We start from the raw sequence: 19219 nt of genomic DNA, 5'->3' as shown, positions 1-19219 counted from the left end.
TTTAGCTGCCTGCTGATAGTGCCGCCTCTCCAATGCTCATGATTTTATGCCAAAATCATGAATCTGTGTTTACTCATGCTGTCAGGCTACGAGGGACATGCTGGTATCTCACTGTGCATAGATTTGCATTTTAATATGTAGTTCCTTGGCTTATCTCTGGAAAAATACTATACTGGATTGGGATTGGTGGGCCCTATCTCCCTTTCTTTTAAAAGAGGGGGGGGGGGGCTGGGGGCTGGTAAGTAAACTGAATTAAAACATTCACAAAAAACTTAAATCTAGTGAGAATGTCACTCCTTAACGGACAGAGTCCCTCCTAAGAGGTCTGGGAGTGGTCCAAGTCAGGTAGAGGGATAAGATCTGAGCAGACCAGCTTCCTCCTCTGGGCCTGGCATTTAAAATAGGGAAAAGGAACCATGTCCCCATCTGTTTAAAGCTGTAGTGATATGTAGATGTATATATAAAAGAAGGGAATATATATATTATATATATATTTTTGATGTTTAGTCAATATTAAGATATTATAGATGCATAATGAACTACATTTTTGTTTTAATGTCACTTTGGGTCAGAACAAATAAAGTTTGACATTTGTGACCTCGTAAAGTTTGTCAGGCTAACGTGTTAGCTAAGAGCTGGCTAATTACACATGGACGCACAGCATAGCATTCATTGAGAAACATCCAAAATAAACCTGTTAGCTTAGCATAACGACTGCAAACCGCAGGAAAGAGCAAGTCCGTCTGTGTGAAAACAGCTGCTAACTTTTAGATTGCATTCTGAATTATTACAAAAAGTGCACAACAACAAATTAAAGTACAAGGCTCATGTTAAGCTAAACGACTGCTGACTGTTGCTTCATATTTCTTTGCATCTGTTTTAAGAGATGCCGAAAAAAATGATTGAAGTTCACCAGGACTTTATCATGGAGGCAGACAAATATTCATGAGTAAAAATATATCAATATAGATTTTTCTCTATTTTTCTATTGTTCAACGTTGAGACCAGCTTGGTCCTGCAACAAAGGCCAACTCTGACCTTGGCCTGTCTCACTAACAGGAAATGGTCCCTGGAGCAGCTCGCTGTACAGGAAGTCTACATATAGTGACACTTAGTGACAGCGCTGGACGGAGCGTCTCTGGATGTCATCTTCTTCCTCAATCTGTCTCACACTTCCTCCTGTTGCCAACACACTCTGTTTCTGTCCCTGTTTAAGAATGTATCTGTTTAAAGACAAAGGGTTAGTGGGAGATGATCCCACATTGTGATCTACATCATTGGAAATGTGCAAATATAGTGTTTTTCTTCTCTAGAATAATTTGTCAGTTTGGTCTTGAAAACAAACTTCATTCATTATACTCTCCTGTAAGTGGAACATTAATAACATGATTATTAAAACTGAAGCGTGTCAGTCTTATGATAATCGAATAGGATTGTTGACTCAGAGGTAGAGTGGGCCGTCCACTTTCCAGAAAGTTGGCAGTTTGATCCCAGTCTCCTCCCATTATGCTTGCCGAAGTATCCTTAGGCAAGATACTGGACCCCGTATTGCTCCTGATGGCTGTGCTGTGCAGCAGCACATTCATGCACTGTATTCATGTTTGTGTGCGTGTGTGTGTGCGTGAGTGTGTGTGTGTGTGTACGAATGTGTGAATAGTAAAACTATATGTATAAAAAATGAACTCCAGAAAAGTTTAAAAGTAAAGTCAATATGGGCTCCACATGAAAACAGTTATTATGTACACACACACACAACCGCACACCCGTTATATTTGTATCAAATAGATGACTATTAATTTTGGTCAGGGTTAAATGATTTGTAAGTTGAGTGTTGACCTCATATTCCTCAGTTCAGTTCAGTTCTTCATTGACACTTTTATCTGTCAGCCACATTCTTTGTGTCTACAAGTTGCCAGAGCACAACATGGAGAAAGTTTTTGTTGTGGTTTTTGTAGCTATTTTGAAGTTGAGAAATCACAACTATGGACGCCACTAACCAGAGCTATTCAGGCTGAGGGTATGAAGGTGGAACATGATATGATTAAGTTTGAATGCCACTGATATTTACTGTGCAATAAATAATGGGAAAATGGGAACAAGTTAAAGGACCTGTTTTGTACTGTGTCTCACACTAAAAAGTAACAGCTCCAGGGTTTCCACTGACCTCCAGAACATTCAATTCTTCAAAAAGAAAATTTATTTTATGTTCCTCTAGGTCATCATGAGTTTATTTGTGTTATTTGTGTAATATGATAAAAAAAAAACACTTAAATGTATCCATGGTTTCATCATATTAACATGGTGGGATGAACGGATGGATGAAAACATGATCGTGTTTCCATTCACTGCTGTTTTATAGATATAAGGACCTGGAAACAGTCTGGTTTGTGCCATTTGTTCATGCGAACATGTATCTGACCTGCGTGTGTTTCCAGTGTCAAATCCACATGTGTCCAGTTGTAGCAGAAACATTTTTTGGCTCATGCCTTATTTTCTCAAACAGAACTGTTGTAATTTGTAAATGAATAAATGCAGTGGGTGGATGAGGTTTTGGGTGGACTGAACCAATAGGGTCTGGGGGTGGGTGTATGAGATCAGATACAGGCTGTCTGCTGGGTGTTGTCAGACTGTGGTCCCATATAAAGCGTGTTGTGTGCTCAGTGTCGGACTGTGCATTCCATGAGAGTAGACTTGTGTAATTCATGTGCTTGCTTTTTAGGTGTTTTATCTTTTCATTGATGTAACAATGGTGTATCCACATAAATGACCTCACAGCAAAACCCCACTGAGCTGCTGAGCCACTGACCTGAGTCATCCAGCTGAAAGAGGCTTTTATCTCAGGGTTTTTGACACCTCTCTATGTTGAGCAACACTTTGACCATTTGCATCTTGAGCTGTGCAGATGTATATAAACAGCACATTGGCAGGCCTGTCTGAAAAGGAACCTGCAGTGGATCCACCCTTCTCCACTCTGCACAAGTTTACTGCATTTTTGTGGTGGCTCTCTATAAACGGAATGTGTCATTTTTACTTTGGCCACATCCAGCAAGAAAATACTACATAACACTTCAGCATACACACACAAGACTGCCTGAAATATCAAGAATTCCTCTCTTCATCTCGTAGTCTGTGACGGCTGCTGGAAATCCTGACACCTGTCTCTGAGCGACTTTGTGCAATTTTCTTTCAGTACGTTTACCTGAATTGTAGCACGAGGCATTATTTGGACCAGATTTTGGACAAAATTTGGCATCTGTGTATCTGAGTGTGTAACTGTGAGAGGTATCCCTAAGGTCAGAGGGAACGAAAACGATGAGAAAAAAACACTTATGAAGAAGAGGGAAATATAGAGGGATTCAAAGATGGATGTCCCTGCAGGACAAGGACTATATGGTCGGCTTCATTATCAGAGCCCAGGAGACAAGAGCAGAGCTGTGTGGTGGCAACTGGACCCTTGGTCGGGCTGTTAAATCAGGTCTAACCAACCAGCTGTTTCCTTCTTGAAATAATGAAAATGTCTCACAAATTACTATTGATTATTGCACATTGAAAGCACAGATACAACTTTACATGACCTCAGTCATTGTGCCTATCCCCCCATGCACATGCTGATCACTGATGATGTCATCCACAAACCCTTTTTGGACTCGCTGTCACACTGTCATGTTTATTGCGATGGAATCATTAATGTTATTAATGTTACACATGTGGTTTTCATATAAAACTCAAAATATTTTGTGTGTTAATGAGCTGAAACGATGACTGAGGGGTTCAGTATCTTGCCAAGGACACTTCGGCATGCAGATGGGAGAGAATGGGGTTTGAACCGGCAACCTTCTTGTTGGAGAACCACCACTCTAACCACCACTCTAACCACTAGGCCACACTGTTAAGAAAGATGTAGGCCTGAGTGTAGTGATTGGAGGTGTGTGTGTGTGTGTGTGTGAGTGCATGTCACCAACACACCCTGTAAATCACTCTGTGTACTCCAAGTAGTTAAGATTAAACATTTCATTTGTAGCGGCAGCCCTCTTAGAAATAAGTGGAATTAGATTTGTATGTTCAATGTGAACATTCAAAGTTGTTCCTTTTTTTTAAATAGACGAAAGAAACCGTGATTTGTTCAACTGACAGATTTTTGAACAGTGTTTGGTGGAACATCCACGTAATCCAGTGAACGAGCCAAGTTATCCCTCTGAGCTAATGCTTGTACTAAATTAACAAACAAAAGACTAGTGGCGGAAAATCATGAGCATGATGAACAGATACATGTTCAAATCTGAATTGTTACTTTATTCAAAAGTGTTTCAGTCAAAGTCACAGTTTTTTCTAATCACTGGAGAAACGACATATGTTAAGAATAGAATAAGAATAATTATGAAAAGGTGAGGTTAAACAATTATGATTGAGACTGTCTCTGTACAGTGACCATGAATCCAGACAACTGATATAAAAGAGGAGGTGGATTCATGCACCTGTCCGGTGCTTATGAAATGTGTCATCCTTTTCTCTTTCTTCACATTCCTGATTGTCTCCACATTCTCTGAGAGCCGGTTTATTTAAGCTGGCGTAGTGACTGAGCAGCATGAACAACACAGATTTTGACTGCACTGCAGGTTTCTGTCCACGTTTGATGCCCTTAAATAAGTCATATGATCTGGTTTGATTCCAACGATTTCATGGCTTAGTTGTAATAAGGTGGTTTTCATCCAAACATTATACAAATTGTATCAAAAATCGAGAAAATTGGATTTCCATCCACAACTGGTATGTGACTATTAGCAGTTTGTTCATTAAGAAAGACAGATAGTGCTGCTAATTCTCCAGTCCAGTGTCTTCAGTGGTCATGGGGGTCACAACTTTTTTTTCACCAAGAGTAAAAACTGAATTTCAATTTAATAAATAAACATATAAACAGACCTATAAAACTATAGTTTGGAGACATATTATGCTGTTGGAATATTAATGCTCAGGGTAACATGTAAAAGAAAAAGAGAAATATTTTAGAATTTTAAGAAACCACGTTAACAACATTCAAAACTAAACTTACAAACATAAAAAAATTAACTACAGGTAAGTCAGTGAGGATATTCGAAGATAAAGTATTTTTAAATTCTACTGAAAAAAAATCAGTCCCTCCGCAGCTGCATTACATTACACCTTCTTATTCTCCCTCTATCAGCTATGTTATTCATTCCAGCTCACATTTGTATTCTACTTGGCACACTGCAGCTTCCCTCGCGTCTGCATTTCAAATTCCAACTAAATTATGAGCCTCTCTCGCTTTCATAACCCCATCAAAAAAAAGATCCCCTCATGTGAGAGAAAAGGTCCATGCCTGTGCAACGGAAAACAATGACAGCCTTTCTGCCCCTGGCATGAGAGGAGGGAGCGACGGATAGAGAGAATAAGAGAGAGAGAGAGAGAGAGAGAAATGGGGAGATTGAGTGTTCTTTGTGTGTCAGTGAGACTTGGTGGATGTGAGAGAAAGAGAAGCTGCTGATGTCCCTCCAAAATCTGACACAACTGGTCGTCAATATGGTGAGAACAATTAGTCACACTCATCAAAGTTCTCTTTAAGAACATTTAATTTAAATCAAACTAGGAATTCTTGCTGAAAAAAACTTTACATTTGATTTAGTAAAGTCTGAAAATCAGCCAGCTAGAAAACTAGCTCATTTAGATAACTATACTGTTTGGCCAATGTGGCTAGTTCCAGGCTAGAGTAGGGCAATATATAGTTTATCAAAATTAAAAGAACAACAGATAAAAAAATTCACGTGTGTGTCCATAAGCCCCGACATTCTTATTCGACTAGAAACAGCGTCATATCTCTGTTTAGAACAATAGCGAGTGTGACTAAGCGGATCGTGTTGGAGCTGAAAGATGTTAAAGAGCAATAACTTTTTCTCAATGAACTGCAACAAAAAAAAGAAAGACGCCATCCATGTTTTGCTCCTTCAACACAAATCCAAAATGAAGGCGAGTCTGTCGGAGATGCGATGCTAACAAGCGGATCAATCTCAACTCTTGCACTCTGCTCGACACAACGCGTGGTAAAATTGTGGGTGATTTGCACGTCAGCGTACGGCGTAGGTCTCTGCGAAAGGCTACACGTCTACGCGTAGGCTCTGACGTAACTTCACTGCAGGAGCATGGATAGGGCATTATTCTGCAGATAGGTCAAGAGGGCATGCAATAGGTTAAACTGATAGTAAATACAACTTCAAATGGTCTGAGGAGCTTCGAGACTGGATACTTTGAATTTGAACAGATCACTACAGGTTGAATTCGAACTTTTCCTTCCACATTGGAATTAATGTTTGAATTTCCATTAATAAGCGACAGTTCTAGTTGTTAGCGGTGTCCACTTGAGAATGCATTTTTTTCAGCCCATCCCAGGACACTCTTATTTTCCTTCCACTTTACTCTCCATTCCTCAGGCCCACAGAGGAACTCTTTTCATCATGGAGGTTGACATTATTTGACCACCCGCCACATGATCAGATGTCCTTGTTGGAACCAGTGAATGCTGAGTGTCTGGACATACAGCATCTGCTGCCAATTACCAGGACGCATCATGCATGTGAAAATAACTTGAGTGTAGTCACTTGCACTTGCAATACTATAATGTATATAGTTGCACTTCTGATTTGTTTCTCTACATACAGTAGCTCAACCTTTACAACTAAACAAATACATACATAAAACACAGCAGTGATCCACATTTTAATGCCACTTGATGTTAGTGTTGTCAGGTCATTATTTCTTGTTGGAGGACAAATGGTGTCAGCCTCTCACACAATAGTTCATCAAGATCAGTGCATTTTGGATATGAGACTAACTGTAATGCTAAGAAGCTATAGAGACTTTTGATTAAATTATTAAATTAATTAGGTTTAATTAAAGTAAACTGAGAATAGAGAACTGTTAATTATTAATACACACATAAATTATGAATAAAAAGGGAAAACATTTTCTATGATGATGTGAGACTTCCAGTGGAGCACTACCATGTATGTGTCGGGAGGCGTCAACGTAAACTCTGCTCATTCACTTTGCATGGTGTGACATCAATGCTTTGTAGAATTGCATTGTGGTTCCATTGCTTCACTGTGCTTCTGATGTGGGGTAGAAGTTGAGACGGCAAGGCAAGTTTATTTGTATAGCTTATTTCAACAACAAGGCAATTCACAGTCCTACACTTAAAATATCCAAGGCATCGTGGTAAATTGTAAAAGCAACATAAGACAATATAAAAAATATGCATTTTATAAGAAATTAAAAGTTAAAAAGGTTGAATACAGAATTAAACAAATAAATAAAATAATAAATAAATAAACTTTGATAGCAACAGTGAATTAGAGATATAAGAAATTATTTTATTTAATAAAAGTCCATGGCATAGGACATTTTCAACATTGATTTAAAAGAACAAAGGGTTGCAGTGGACTTGCGGTTCTCTGGGAGCTTGCTCCACAAAAACCAAGGATAAAAACTTAACGCTGCTTCTCCATGTTTAGTTTAGACTCTGGGGACAGAGAGCAGACCTGTTCCAGACGACCTGAGGGTCTGGATGGTTCAGAACGTAGCAGGGGATCAGAAATATGTTCTGGCCCTGAACCATTCAGAGTTTTACACAGAGCTCTAAAATGGAGCCTTGAGGAATTCAACATGTTAGACTCAGATGGGTGATCATCAAGCTACAGTGCAGGCACCAGCCAATCCCATCACGTTATTACAAATATTCAGGCAGCGACGATAGCCTATCAAATCACGTTGATGCCAATACAGATAATGTCTGACATCCAAAGTTAGAATAAGTTTAGAGCATGGAGGCAGAGGCAGCTGGTGCACCTGGCATTTTTTCATCTGGTTGTGTATTTCCTTTGTAATTTCCTTTAGCACTGCATGTATAGCTAGCATGGCACTTCCGCACCAAAGCCTGAGTTGTTTGTTCAGAGCGGGAAAATATGGAAGCCAAGTGTCAGATGTCAATATCACATACGGGTGAGGGCTCAGTGAAGCATGACCTCTTTATATTGGAACATAAAACCTACTGTATGCATTATAGTAATGCCTGTTCAGTCATGCATCTTGGTACATCAGCGCAGTGTACAATAAAGAGCTCCCCCTTCCTGCTTCTACACGTTCACCACTGTATCACTTCATTTCTATCCTTTTATTTTGTTTCAATTATTTCACTCATCACTCTCTCCTCCTTTACCCTTTCTTCTACTTCTCTCTTTTGATCACTACTTACACACACAGACACATACACGCTCCACACTCACTCACACACACATGCTTGTATTTCTATCTTTGTGAAACCCCTCGCTGAAATGATGCATTTCATTGCCCCATACCCGAACCTTCACCATCACAACCATATGTCTAAGCTCAACCTTTACCCTTCAACTAACCTTCACCTGATTCTAACTCTAACCTTAAAACCAAGTCCTGGTATTTAAAAGACACTGAAGATGGTACACAAAGTTAGGACGTCCCAAAATGTCCTAATTCTGAAATCGGTCCTGACAATGACACAAGTACAAGTAATCAGACGAACATGTTATCGTAGGTAATTTTTTGAGAAATGACATATATTAATTTCCTTGAATTTTACCTGAACCGTTGCCTAATTTTTGGTAACCCTTTAATTTACATATTAATCTAACCTTTACTAAGTTAAACCTATTGAACAATTCAAAACTTTGTACACAGTATGTATGTGTATATATATATAGCATCCAGTCTACATTTCCATCCATGCCACTACTACTGTATGTATCACCTTTGCACCCTTAAATTATAAAAGACATATATTGAACAAGATAAACAGTCAATATTTCCACATTAAAAAATCTGAAAACAAATGCCAGTCTAATAAAAACTGTTTCATACAGCCAGGGTCTGTGATGTCACAAACCTAAGAAACCTATCCTGGTTGATTGGCGACAGGAAGGAGGGGAGGGGCTATATCAGCATATTTAGAGAACCATGTCACAGAATTAGAAAGAAAGGAGCAGAATTAAGTTTAAACCGCTTTATGAGGAACTGAGAACAGTTTTGGGGGGGGGGGGGTGATAAGCTACTGTAGTGGGACTTGTAATATTTGGTCTGTGGGTGTCTAAATCTGCCGATTCTTATCCCCAAACTAACAGGTCATTAGCCTGCAATATGTTCCCCAAAGTAGCCTTCATCATGCACACACACACACAAACAAACACACACACACACACACACACACACACACGCACACACACACACACACACACCTCTGTCATCTGGGACTGTGGTGCTGCCAGTCAGGAATGTAGGTCTTCAGTTGAGCAAGCAGCAACAGGTCCACCTCCTGAATGGTGGAGTTTGTGGAGGATCCAGCACCGGTAGCTTGAGACAAAAGCCTCAGATCATCAGACAAAGAAACCATCTGTGTTTCATGGGGAGAAGCTGCACTGACTACACTGAGTTGAATTCAGTGCGCGGTGTTAAGAGGTGTCCTGCTCAATCAAGTTCATGCTGATAGGATTGTGTCAGTAGCCTGGAGCAGCTCTTCACCATGGAGGCGATGCATTTGCTGGACAACTGGAGGAAGGTAATTGTCACCTATACAGACAACGAAGGACAGGTTAGCATGAAAAGGTTGGATGGTTTATTTCCTCTTCTGGCTCAGAAAAGAGTTTCTTGATGCAGTGGGAGACTTTTGCAGATGGAATTCTTGAACATTGAATTTTTGTTTTCTGGGTGTTTCGTGATTTACTGTTTGAGGCTTGTTTGAGGCTGACTCACTGAATATCATTCCGCCATCTGTCAGAGGAGCAAATATGATGATACTGCTGCAGTGTTTTGTTATCCTGAGGGCAGACTACATCAGAACCACAATTTGCATCCCTGCTGCACAACATTTTAGGCGAGCAAACGACTGCGGGTCCTCTGATTCCCTGTGATTGTGATAATTATGTGTTTTTTAACCTTTCCCTGTGGTTTTCTGTGTTTCCTCACTACCGCAAGATAATGACTGTGAAGGTGTTTTCTCCCATATATTCACCCTCATACACATTCCACCTAAAACTTGTCCTAATATAGACATGGGATTTATTTATAGTCACTTGTTCTTAGCCAACTTGATGGAAATACCTAAAACTGAGTTAGTAAGCAGGGAGGAATTTGTGTGTGTGTGTGTGTGTGTATCTATTTGTTTCAAAGAGAGAGAGAGAGAGAGAGAGAGAGAGAGCGAGAGAGAGAGCGAGCGAGAGAGAGAGAGAGAGAGAGGGCTCCAGTGAATGTGTCAGGAGATTTAAATGCGTGTGTGTGTTACTTCCTCTAAGTGTATTGCTTAATTCTTTCTACCATCTGGTGTGTGTGTGTGTGTGTGTGTGTGTGTGTGTGTGTGTGTGTGTATGTGCTGACAGTGTGAGACATTAGTGGGGAGGGGGAATCCCAGTGAATATTAGTAAACTTCCTTAAGCTACAGTGGGAAAATGTGTGAGTTTGAGACAATTTAGAAAAATAAAACCTTTAATGTATAATTCAGATGTAACCAGAAACTGACCATTGTCTTCCAGCGCAGATCAAGTCACCGATGACGACATTTGTTACTCATGTTTTGGCTCACATGGATGTTGTCATTTCCCCTCTCAGGATCTTCATGTGTCGCAGGGAGCCGTGGACAGCTCAGTGGACATGGACCGTCTGAACAGGAACATGCCCGAGTGTGGACGGCAAACCCACCAGGTGTTACAGGTGAGTGTGGTGCTGGTGTGTGTTGTGGCTGGGTTTAGGCTGTGGGAGATGGGAGAGAAGATGCAGAGCGAGAAAACAGAGAAAAGAGGAATGAGTTCAGAAAGAGCTTTATTGTTCTAAACTTGGCAGCTTTCACAGAAAAACCCTGTCATATGTCGTCAGTGTGTCAGTTCTGATGCATGTCTCCAGTCACACACACACACACACACACACACACACACACACACACACAGACAGACAAACACACACAGTGAGCGCTTTCTTCCTCTGATAACTGGAGCCACAGATTTTAAATGTCATCACTTTGGAAGCTCTGACAGAGTGTTGGCTATCAAGTCTCCATGGATGATAAAAACCAGAGAAGACCCATCTAGAGAAGGTCAGGTGGGGCCATGACGCGTCCTGACAGCTTGTGTCAGTTTGTTGTCAAGCAGGAATCTTCTGCCAGAGTCAGTAATTAGACAGACCTGCAGATTGGATGTCTCGTTTCCCACCTGCTGGCTCAGACAATCCTATCAGGCATTAAGTATGGGCTTTGTGTGTGTTTGTGTGTGTGTGTGTGCATGTGTGTGTGTGAGTGTGAGTGTGTTTCCAGTTTTCATTTTTGCGTTTATATTAAACAAGAAGAACAAGAACCGGTTGATAAAACGAGATAAAAAAGGAATGAAAAAATGTATCTCATACCAACACAAAAAGTTATAATTTTAATCATTTCATTATAAATAACTGTACGAAGATAATGGAGAATTATATACAACAATTTTCATAATATGTATATGTCTCTTGTGTGAGAAATGTTGCAGACTATGCTTTTTTCATTATGCTTAAAATTATATATATATATATATGTATATAGGAGAGGCGGTGGTCTAGTGGTAGAAACTTGGACTATGGGCAGAGAAGGTCTCTGGTTCGTCTCGGGTTCGACTCCACGGAGAGACAACAAAAGACGAACCTGGATTGATCTGTCCAAAAATCCAAGAGTCTCCCTACCCTGTCTAGTGCCCCTGAGCAAGGCACCTTACTCCCCCAACATCTGCTCCCCGAGCGCCGTACATGGTCGCTCACTGCTCTGTGTGTCCTGCACACAGATGGGTTAAATGCAGAGGTTAAATTTACCTACCATTGCATGAGTGTGTAGTGCATGTCTGTGCATGTGTTTGGTATAAATAAACATATCTTAAAAAAATATATACACATAATGAAGTTTATCATAATAACATAACAACAACAATAATTATAATAATGCAAACATTCATACATTAGTACTTTAGATGTTAGTAAAACATTTTACTGAAAAAAGCAGCAAATCAAATACATTTAATTCATAAATGTAGTCGAAATGCAGTGTTTTCCATGCAAATCAATTTAGATGAATGCATTACAGTGCACAGTCTGTGTGCAGACAGAGAGAGAGGGAGGCAAGCTGTTGAAGTGTGCACCACATGGGAGCAGCAGCACTCTGCAGATGAAGCCGTATGAATCGTGCAGCGTCCCTCCCTGCTCCTCTCATCGCTCCCAGTGAAGCCTCCCAGTGCCTCGCAGCCAGTCTCTCAACAATCCTCTTAGTCTTGACCCCACTCCACCGACAGCACCACTACAATCACATAATCCTATTAGGAAACACACAACTAACTAACCAGCCGTGAGGCAGAGTCAATGATCGCACGCATTTTGTCAAACAGAAACGTAGGGGCTCCGAACTGGGACAAAAAGAAACCGCCACAGCTGGTTTTAAAATGCAAGAGCATGTCAGTGAGTGACTCCACACTCCTTACAGTTTATTTAACACTTTCAGCACTGTGACATAAATAGGACTTGAATAGGATCTTTTTAAGTGGTGGTTATTAAGTCAATACGATCTGGATTGTGACCAGATGGGGATTCATCGGAGCGACATGGTCCTGTGAGACTGATAAATTATATGCTTTAGTTGGTCAGGGGATTGGTGGGAGCCCAGTAAGTGCACTGGTAATGAACAACAACAGAAATGGTAAAAACACAAAGTGCTACGCTACTTCTAAATAGGAATCTAACAAGGGAACATTCTGCTTGCAGCTAATAGCCTTGTCAGTCTGTGACAGGGGTTAAGAGAAAAGATATTGCTTCATTTGAAAGCCAGAGAGGTTGGAACCAGTGTTGTGACTTCTGTATCACAGGTCATGTTGACATGTCACTGGAGAACAACCACAGGTAAATGATCAAATGAGTTATAAATATCAAATGAATGAAAATGATGTTGCTCACAAGGAGAACAAGTTCAATTCTATCCTATCAAGTCATAAAATAGAGTTACAAGGCAGAGTGAAAAACAACAATAATAATTAATACATTTTGCTATGTGTGTTTGGGCTAGTTTCACAGTGAGAGCATCACTGAAAAGCAGAATGCTCTTTACATTTAGACATTGCTGTGCTCATCACAAGCTCGCTGAACACCCTGCAGGAGCTTCATGTTTCTTAATTGCGGAGTGCGGTTGCTATGGCGACATCCCTTCCCCCTTGCTGAGCCGACAGCACATGGTGGTTTGGCTCAGGCAGAACTAACACACACACACACACACACTCATACACGCTCACACATCTCGGTGTGTAGAGGAATATGTAAACAGCCAGAGCATCCAGCTATAGAAATGGCCTCTCATGGTGAAGACATTCAGACTCCTGTTCTCCTCCCCAGAGCGGAGGATGAACCTCTCTGTGGCTCTGATGCATCGATGAAGCAGTAAAACTACAGTTAGTGCTCGACACAAAGATGAGCGTCATATCTTGTTTTGTGATTCAGAGACAATTAGTTCAGCTAATGGACAGGAAATGATTGCCTTTTGGGTACCATTCATGGAGAGCCACTTACAGTCCACACATAGCGTAGCTGTAGAGACAGAGGGCGGGACCTGCTTAGGTTTAGACATGTAGACGCATTATCAGATTAAAAACAATACGTTGCATCGTCTGCAATGAGACCTTCAGTGTTGGGGATTCCAGTCAACTACAAATCCTCTTATTGCACCTGTAGCTGTGAATGAAAGGTTTTTCTAAATTCTTGTTTTGATCATCTAAAGTATTGGATATTTCTTTGTAATACAACATTCTGTGTGTTTTAAGTTAAATTGGCACAAAAGGAGAAATTCCAAGATCAATGGTCCTAAAATGCAAATAAAATCCAACCAAACCAGTCAGTGCAGTCTTATTTTACAAGCAACCTAATTTAGAACAGTCAGAATTGTTATGGGCACACCACAAGTTCCTCAAGTGTTTTGTTTTTCTGCCAAAAGAAAGATACTATCCAATCAGTGAGTTTGAAGTATAAAAAACGCTGAAAATTATGAAAAAAAAAAAGAATGGCGCTCAGTAGAGTGCCATTCTGCACCAAGAAAAACGTCCACTCCTCTCACCATCAGGCTGCACCAAATTGCACTCACTCAAAGATATCAGTTCTATTAATAAAGAGAAATACGTTTCCTGGATCAGGCCCCTGATTCAGATCCACACCAAAATGTGATGACTTCTTAATTAACCCAAATGTTGAGATAATAATAATCTCACCGACCTTTGACTTTTTCTGCAGAGCACCCCACTGGACCTAATTGAGACCGGAAAGGGGCTGAAGTTTCAGGCGGAGCGCCCCCACCTGGTCAGTTTGGGTAGTGGACGCCTGAGCACTGCTATCACCCTGCTGCCCCTGCCTGAGGGTGAGACCGCTGCTGCAACACCAACACACCAGTAGCTGTAGCTCCAGAGACACCATGACCCAACATCTAATGCCAGTGCTACGAAATACACAGAATCATTCATGTTAAGAAAAAACGCTTTTGAAAAATGCTTCCTAAGCTTTCCTGAGTCACTGGTCAATTACTATCGTATTGTCCCAATCATCATTACACAATTACCTTATTGTGGTAATGCCCTTTTTTAAACTACATATATTTAAGATTATTGTATTACAAGGTACCGCAACAACACACACTTGTGTCTGTGCTGACCTGACCCTGTTATCACCTCTATATCCATCTGACGTCCTTGTCCGTCTCTTTGTCTGAACAATCGAGGAAAGTTTTATCTTGTTAATCTGTCCGGTGACTTTTTGACCTGAGGTCTTACTTGTCTGTCCGTCTGTGTGGTGCCCTTCCTGTCTGTGTTTGTACTTCAGCAGGCTGATAATTCCCCTGTCATGAGTCAATGGTAGGAGCAGGCAAAGAGTATGTTTGTGAATGTTCTATGTGTCTGTGTTTTTTTTAAACTTGCCTGTGACATTTTATTTGCTCCTGCCCTCTAATCTCGAGGATCTGGATAGATCAGGTGTGCTCTTGTGTCCTTGTTTCCCCTAAATAGTGTCTTATCTCCTCTTGTTGTTTGAGGTTGAGTTGTTTAATCCATTTAGCTGATAAACAGTCTGTTCCCTGTGTTCAGAGCTATGTGACAGGACTTCAGGGGTTACAATGGTAACTGCTCCTGGTTGTACATTTTGTAGTAAATGTTGCTTATTGAAAAGTATAAGGAGAGAACGATTTAAAGCATGGCTGCGAAGCAGAAGTTTACAGAGAATATTTACCTATTACTATTATGTTGAGCCCAATAAACATATATTTATATACGTTTTCTTTTACAATAATAATAAAGGCTTGCATAAAGATAGCGCCTTTCACAGTACCCAGGGACGCTTTACATATATAAATATAATTCACTATGATATTTATAACCAAACCTACGTTATTGTTACTACTGTAATCATGATTATATCTAGACCTGATGGAGTCCAACCACTTGACTCAACCAGTGTCTGTTATAATGTTGCATTGTTGTCAAGTCACGTTCCTCCTCTTTGCTTTTATTATCCATGAGATGTTTTTAGTACTTGACTGAAGTCCCCCTGGGGCCATTTGAAGTGAATTAGACAAAGTTTAGAAAAGCAAACACCTGTGTGTATATAAGGCCCCACAGTTCACACTACAAGTCAGGACAAGACACAGAGCACAGAGTCTGAGGAAGTCTCTGAAGTTGTCTTATAGGTATATTACCACACGACAGCTGACAGAGCTTGAGACGAATGAGAAACTGTCCAAATACAAATAAACCCGGAAGTTGCAATTGTTTCCAAAGATTTTTCTAAACAGAACTGAATAAAGACTTTTAAAGAGGAAGAGATTTTAATAATATGAATTTTAATATAGTGATATTTATAGTAAAGTAGTAGTAGAATAGTAAAAATGTGAACATTTGAAAAAATGTTAAACTATGTTTTCACTTTTATAATTTTAAATTTCTGAATGCACATTAATCAGCAAAAACATAAATTTAATCCAGCTTTGGCTCAGGAGATAGAGCGGGTCGGCCACTAACCATAAGTTTGATGGTTCAATACCTTCTGTTTGTATCTTTGAGCAAGTTACTGAACCCCAAATTGCTGATAGTGGCTATGAAGACACATCTGAATGGGGAACCACAGTAACTTCTTCACATCAGATTTTGATTGAACTCTTCTTCCTCCTCCTCCCTCAGGCCAGACCACTCTGGGTCGTGGTCCCATGGACATCAACCTCCAGGGCCCCGGGGTGGCTGCCCAGCACTGTTACATAGAGAACAGGTCAGGGGTCATCATGCTGCACCCCTGTGGTAACCTCTGCGCCATAGACGGTCTCCAGGTCATGCAGCCCGTCCGCCTGTCACAAGGTCAGTTTCTGCTTTTGAATCTTTCATAGCACTTCTGATGTGCAGTCTAAAGCAGTGTGAGCACATCAGAATGTGGCCGATAAGGCCACATTCTGATGTGCTCACACTGCTTTAGATTGATAACAACAGGGCCTCTGCTGTGTATGGTTTTCCATATTCTCCTCTGTAGAACAAACATTACAGGAAGCTGATGACCATACATTGTAATTTCACCTGCCGGCCAACGTGTATGATCCCAGCTAAGCCAGAGATCAATACACCAGCTCTCTGTGTGGTCAATGAAAATGCAGCACAAGAGCCAGCAGGTCTGCTCAATACAATTTACAGAGTGCTTCTAAATAGCCATCGACGGAAGTACGGCCCGAGGTTTCTGTGTTAATGAGGTAACAGAGTGAGTTCTGTTGTGCCCAGGCATGCAGATATTATGAAGAAACCAGAGGGGAGACGCATTGATTTTTAATCTGCTGCATCTTAGACTGATTGCTGTGGAGGACTTTACTCAAATGATCCCCTGGGATTTTCTTTTTAAAGGTTGTTCACAGAGTAATTAAGGCTTCCAGGAGAAGTTAAGAAAGGACATGTGAATATAACTGGATTCCTTGACTTCTGAAGTCAAGGATATTCAAGAAATGGCAAATAAAGCAGAATGTATTGTCAACGCTTGATCCAATAATCATTACCGTTTGGAGGTTTTCAGAGCTGCTGTGATGAACCTGAATGATTCGGCACTTTGTGTTGTGTCTGAGCTGGAGAACAAAAGTGAGACGTCACCTGACACTTTCAGTATTATGAACAGTATTGGCTTTAATTGTCAATATTAATTATTTCACATTTAATTGTCATTGTTGATCAGGAGTAAAGATGTTATCGAAATCGAGACCCTGTTCTTTTGGACTGGCAAAGGGGCCATATCTTTTTACATTTTACTTAAAAACATAAAATCATGAGTGATAGACAGAACTTTCAAAATAAGTAATAAATAAATAAATAATGTTACTTCTCAAATTCAATTAATTAAGTCATAAATATACTAGTGTAGGAGTTGTTTTTTTTTCATTATGCGCAATAATCAGAAAAAAGTTATGATTAGTCGTGTAGGTGGGGCCAATGTAAGTGTTTCAGTAAAGTCACATTCATAGACGTTTACATCAGAGCCTCAGAGGAAGCCCAGTCTGCATGAGAGTGAGTTACAGACACTCGACTCACCATTACTCACAGTGTAAACTTCCATCTGTGCTGATGTGTAATCACACACTGTAGCGTTATGACTCGCTCTCCAACAGTGTTCTCCCTCACAATGAAATACTAATAGGGCAAAGAGTACATGCACACAACATGTACTAATGTTATTCCTTTGTAAATGCTCTCTGCACTAAGTATCCAGTTTCCTGCATGACTCTGTGATGTGATGTGATGTTTTTGTGTACATGTGTGTGTGTGTGTGTGTGTGTCAGTGTGTGTGTGGCTGTGTGCTGTCTGTCAATGTGTCCCCTCTGTCTGGTGGTATTTCAACCTGGGCCCTGACAGGGTAACCTGAGAGGGGACACAGTGCTATTTATACTGCCCCTCCTACCCCCAGACAGATCCGACTTTAGCTGCAGAGTGGGTCTCATGGTGGAAGCATCAGTGTGGAGGGTAAAGTTGAGTTCACTGTTGGGGTCCTGCACAGTGGGGAGAGCTGAAGGGGTCATGAAGAAATAGTCTTAGTTGTTTACATGTTACTTCATCAGTGATACTGGAGGAAGACACAACCGAACACAGGAAGCAGATCAGACTCTAGTGGTTCCTCCCATGAGTTAGTTTTGCCAGTGCAGTGCCTGTTCTAAACCAGCCTGAATGAGGTTCTGTTCTCTTGTCCTGTGTTAAAGCTCCAGAGCTACTTCAAAAACACTCCTTGTCATTAGTGAGTCCACAACAAACAGTTCCACAATATACTGTCACTTATATACTGTTGATAATCTTTGTGTTCATCCTACCTGGTTTATCTACAGTGGAGATTTTATAGTTAGTGTTTTTCAATGTAACTGAATTTGCTTTATTACTGTTCACGTGAAGGGTTATAACATGTTGACTATTCCAGAGGCCTTTAACTTTGGGGACAAATTGCTGTAGAGGGAGTGATTGTTGTTGTTGCTTTGACTGAGATAAGCACCTGTGACTCCTGTGAATTTGTGTGTAAGTTGAATACGGTGGAATAAAAATAATCACATTATTAAAATAATCTAGCGTAGATATCGTCGTCGATATGTGTCACAGGGAATGTAACGCTGTCTGCTCTCTGTATTTCTACACCTGGCAGATGAATAGTTTACAGCTGTAAACGGCCTTTGAAATGTCAGCGTTGCAGTTTATAGAGAATCAAGCAGAAACAAGTTCGTATTGTTACAAAATGAAAATGTGCTCAACGTGCGTTTGGTGGTAATCCCCGGGGATTTACAGTATGTATCAGAAGAGCTGTCAGAGGGAAATCCCAGCAGGGAAAGGGCATGTAAAAACTAACCCTGTTTGTTCTGGGCGTTTTAAAGGGGCAATGGTTGGTCGCTTTGATTCAGCCTATCGGGAAAAACACAAGGAGATTCTTTTTTGAAACAGTAAACAGTGATATAAGAGTAATGGTAGATATTCTACTGGGTTGCATTATGGTATATGTAGGCTGTTCTTTTTAATCAGTCTAAAGTTATGGACGTTCAATATTTAATTAATAGATAATACATTTTAGATATATTGCATGTCATACAATTCACAGGCCTCTAATGCTAATGTTCACTGAAGAGGACATTATCTCTGAAGGAACACAACACTGT

At 40.5% G+C, this 19219-nt stretch overlaps 1 protein-coding gene across 8 annotated transcripts in view; it reads left to right on the top strand.

The window, feature by feature from the left end:
• Positions 1-10644: 10644 nt before the first annotated feature.
• The window catches only part of phldb1b (pleckstrin homology-like domain, family B, member 1b), a 79086-nt gene continuing 70511 nt past the window's right edge, over positions 10645-19219 (top strand). For 7 of the 8 annotated variants that reach the window (XM_062385307.1, XM_062385302.1, XM_062385303.1 and 4 more), the window contains exon 1: positions 16263-16415. In XM_062385307.1, coding sequence (XP_062241291.1) covers positions 16271-16415 — 145 coding nt within the window. In that variant the 5' untranslated portion in view covers positions 16263-16270. Of the gene's footprint in view, positions 10747-14313; positions 14438-16244; positions 16416-19219 lie in introns of those variants that run through there. The other variant, XM_062385310.1, reaches the window with a different exon arrangement.

This window comes from Platichthys flesus, chromosome 4 (assembly GCF_949316205.1).
Source record: "Platichthys flesus chromosome 4, fPlaFle2.1, whole genome shotgun sequence".
In the NCBI taxonomy this organism is placed as follows: Eukaryota; Metazoa; Chordata; class Actinopteri; order Pleuronectiformes; family Pleuronectidae; genus Platichthys; species Platichthys flesus.
This window is presented reverse-complemented; position numbering and strand designations above follow the sequence as displayed.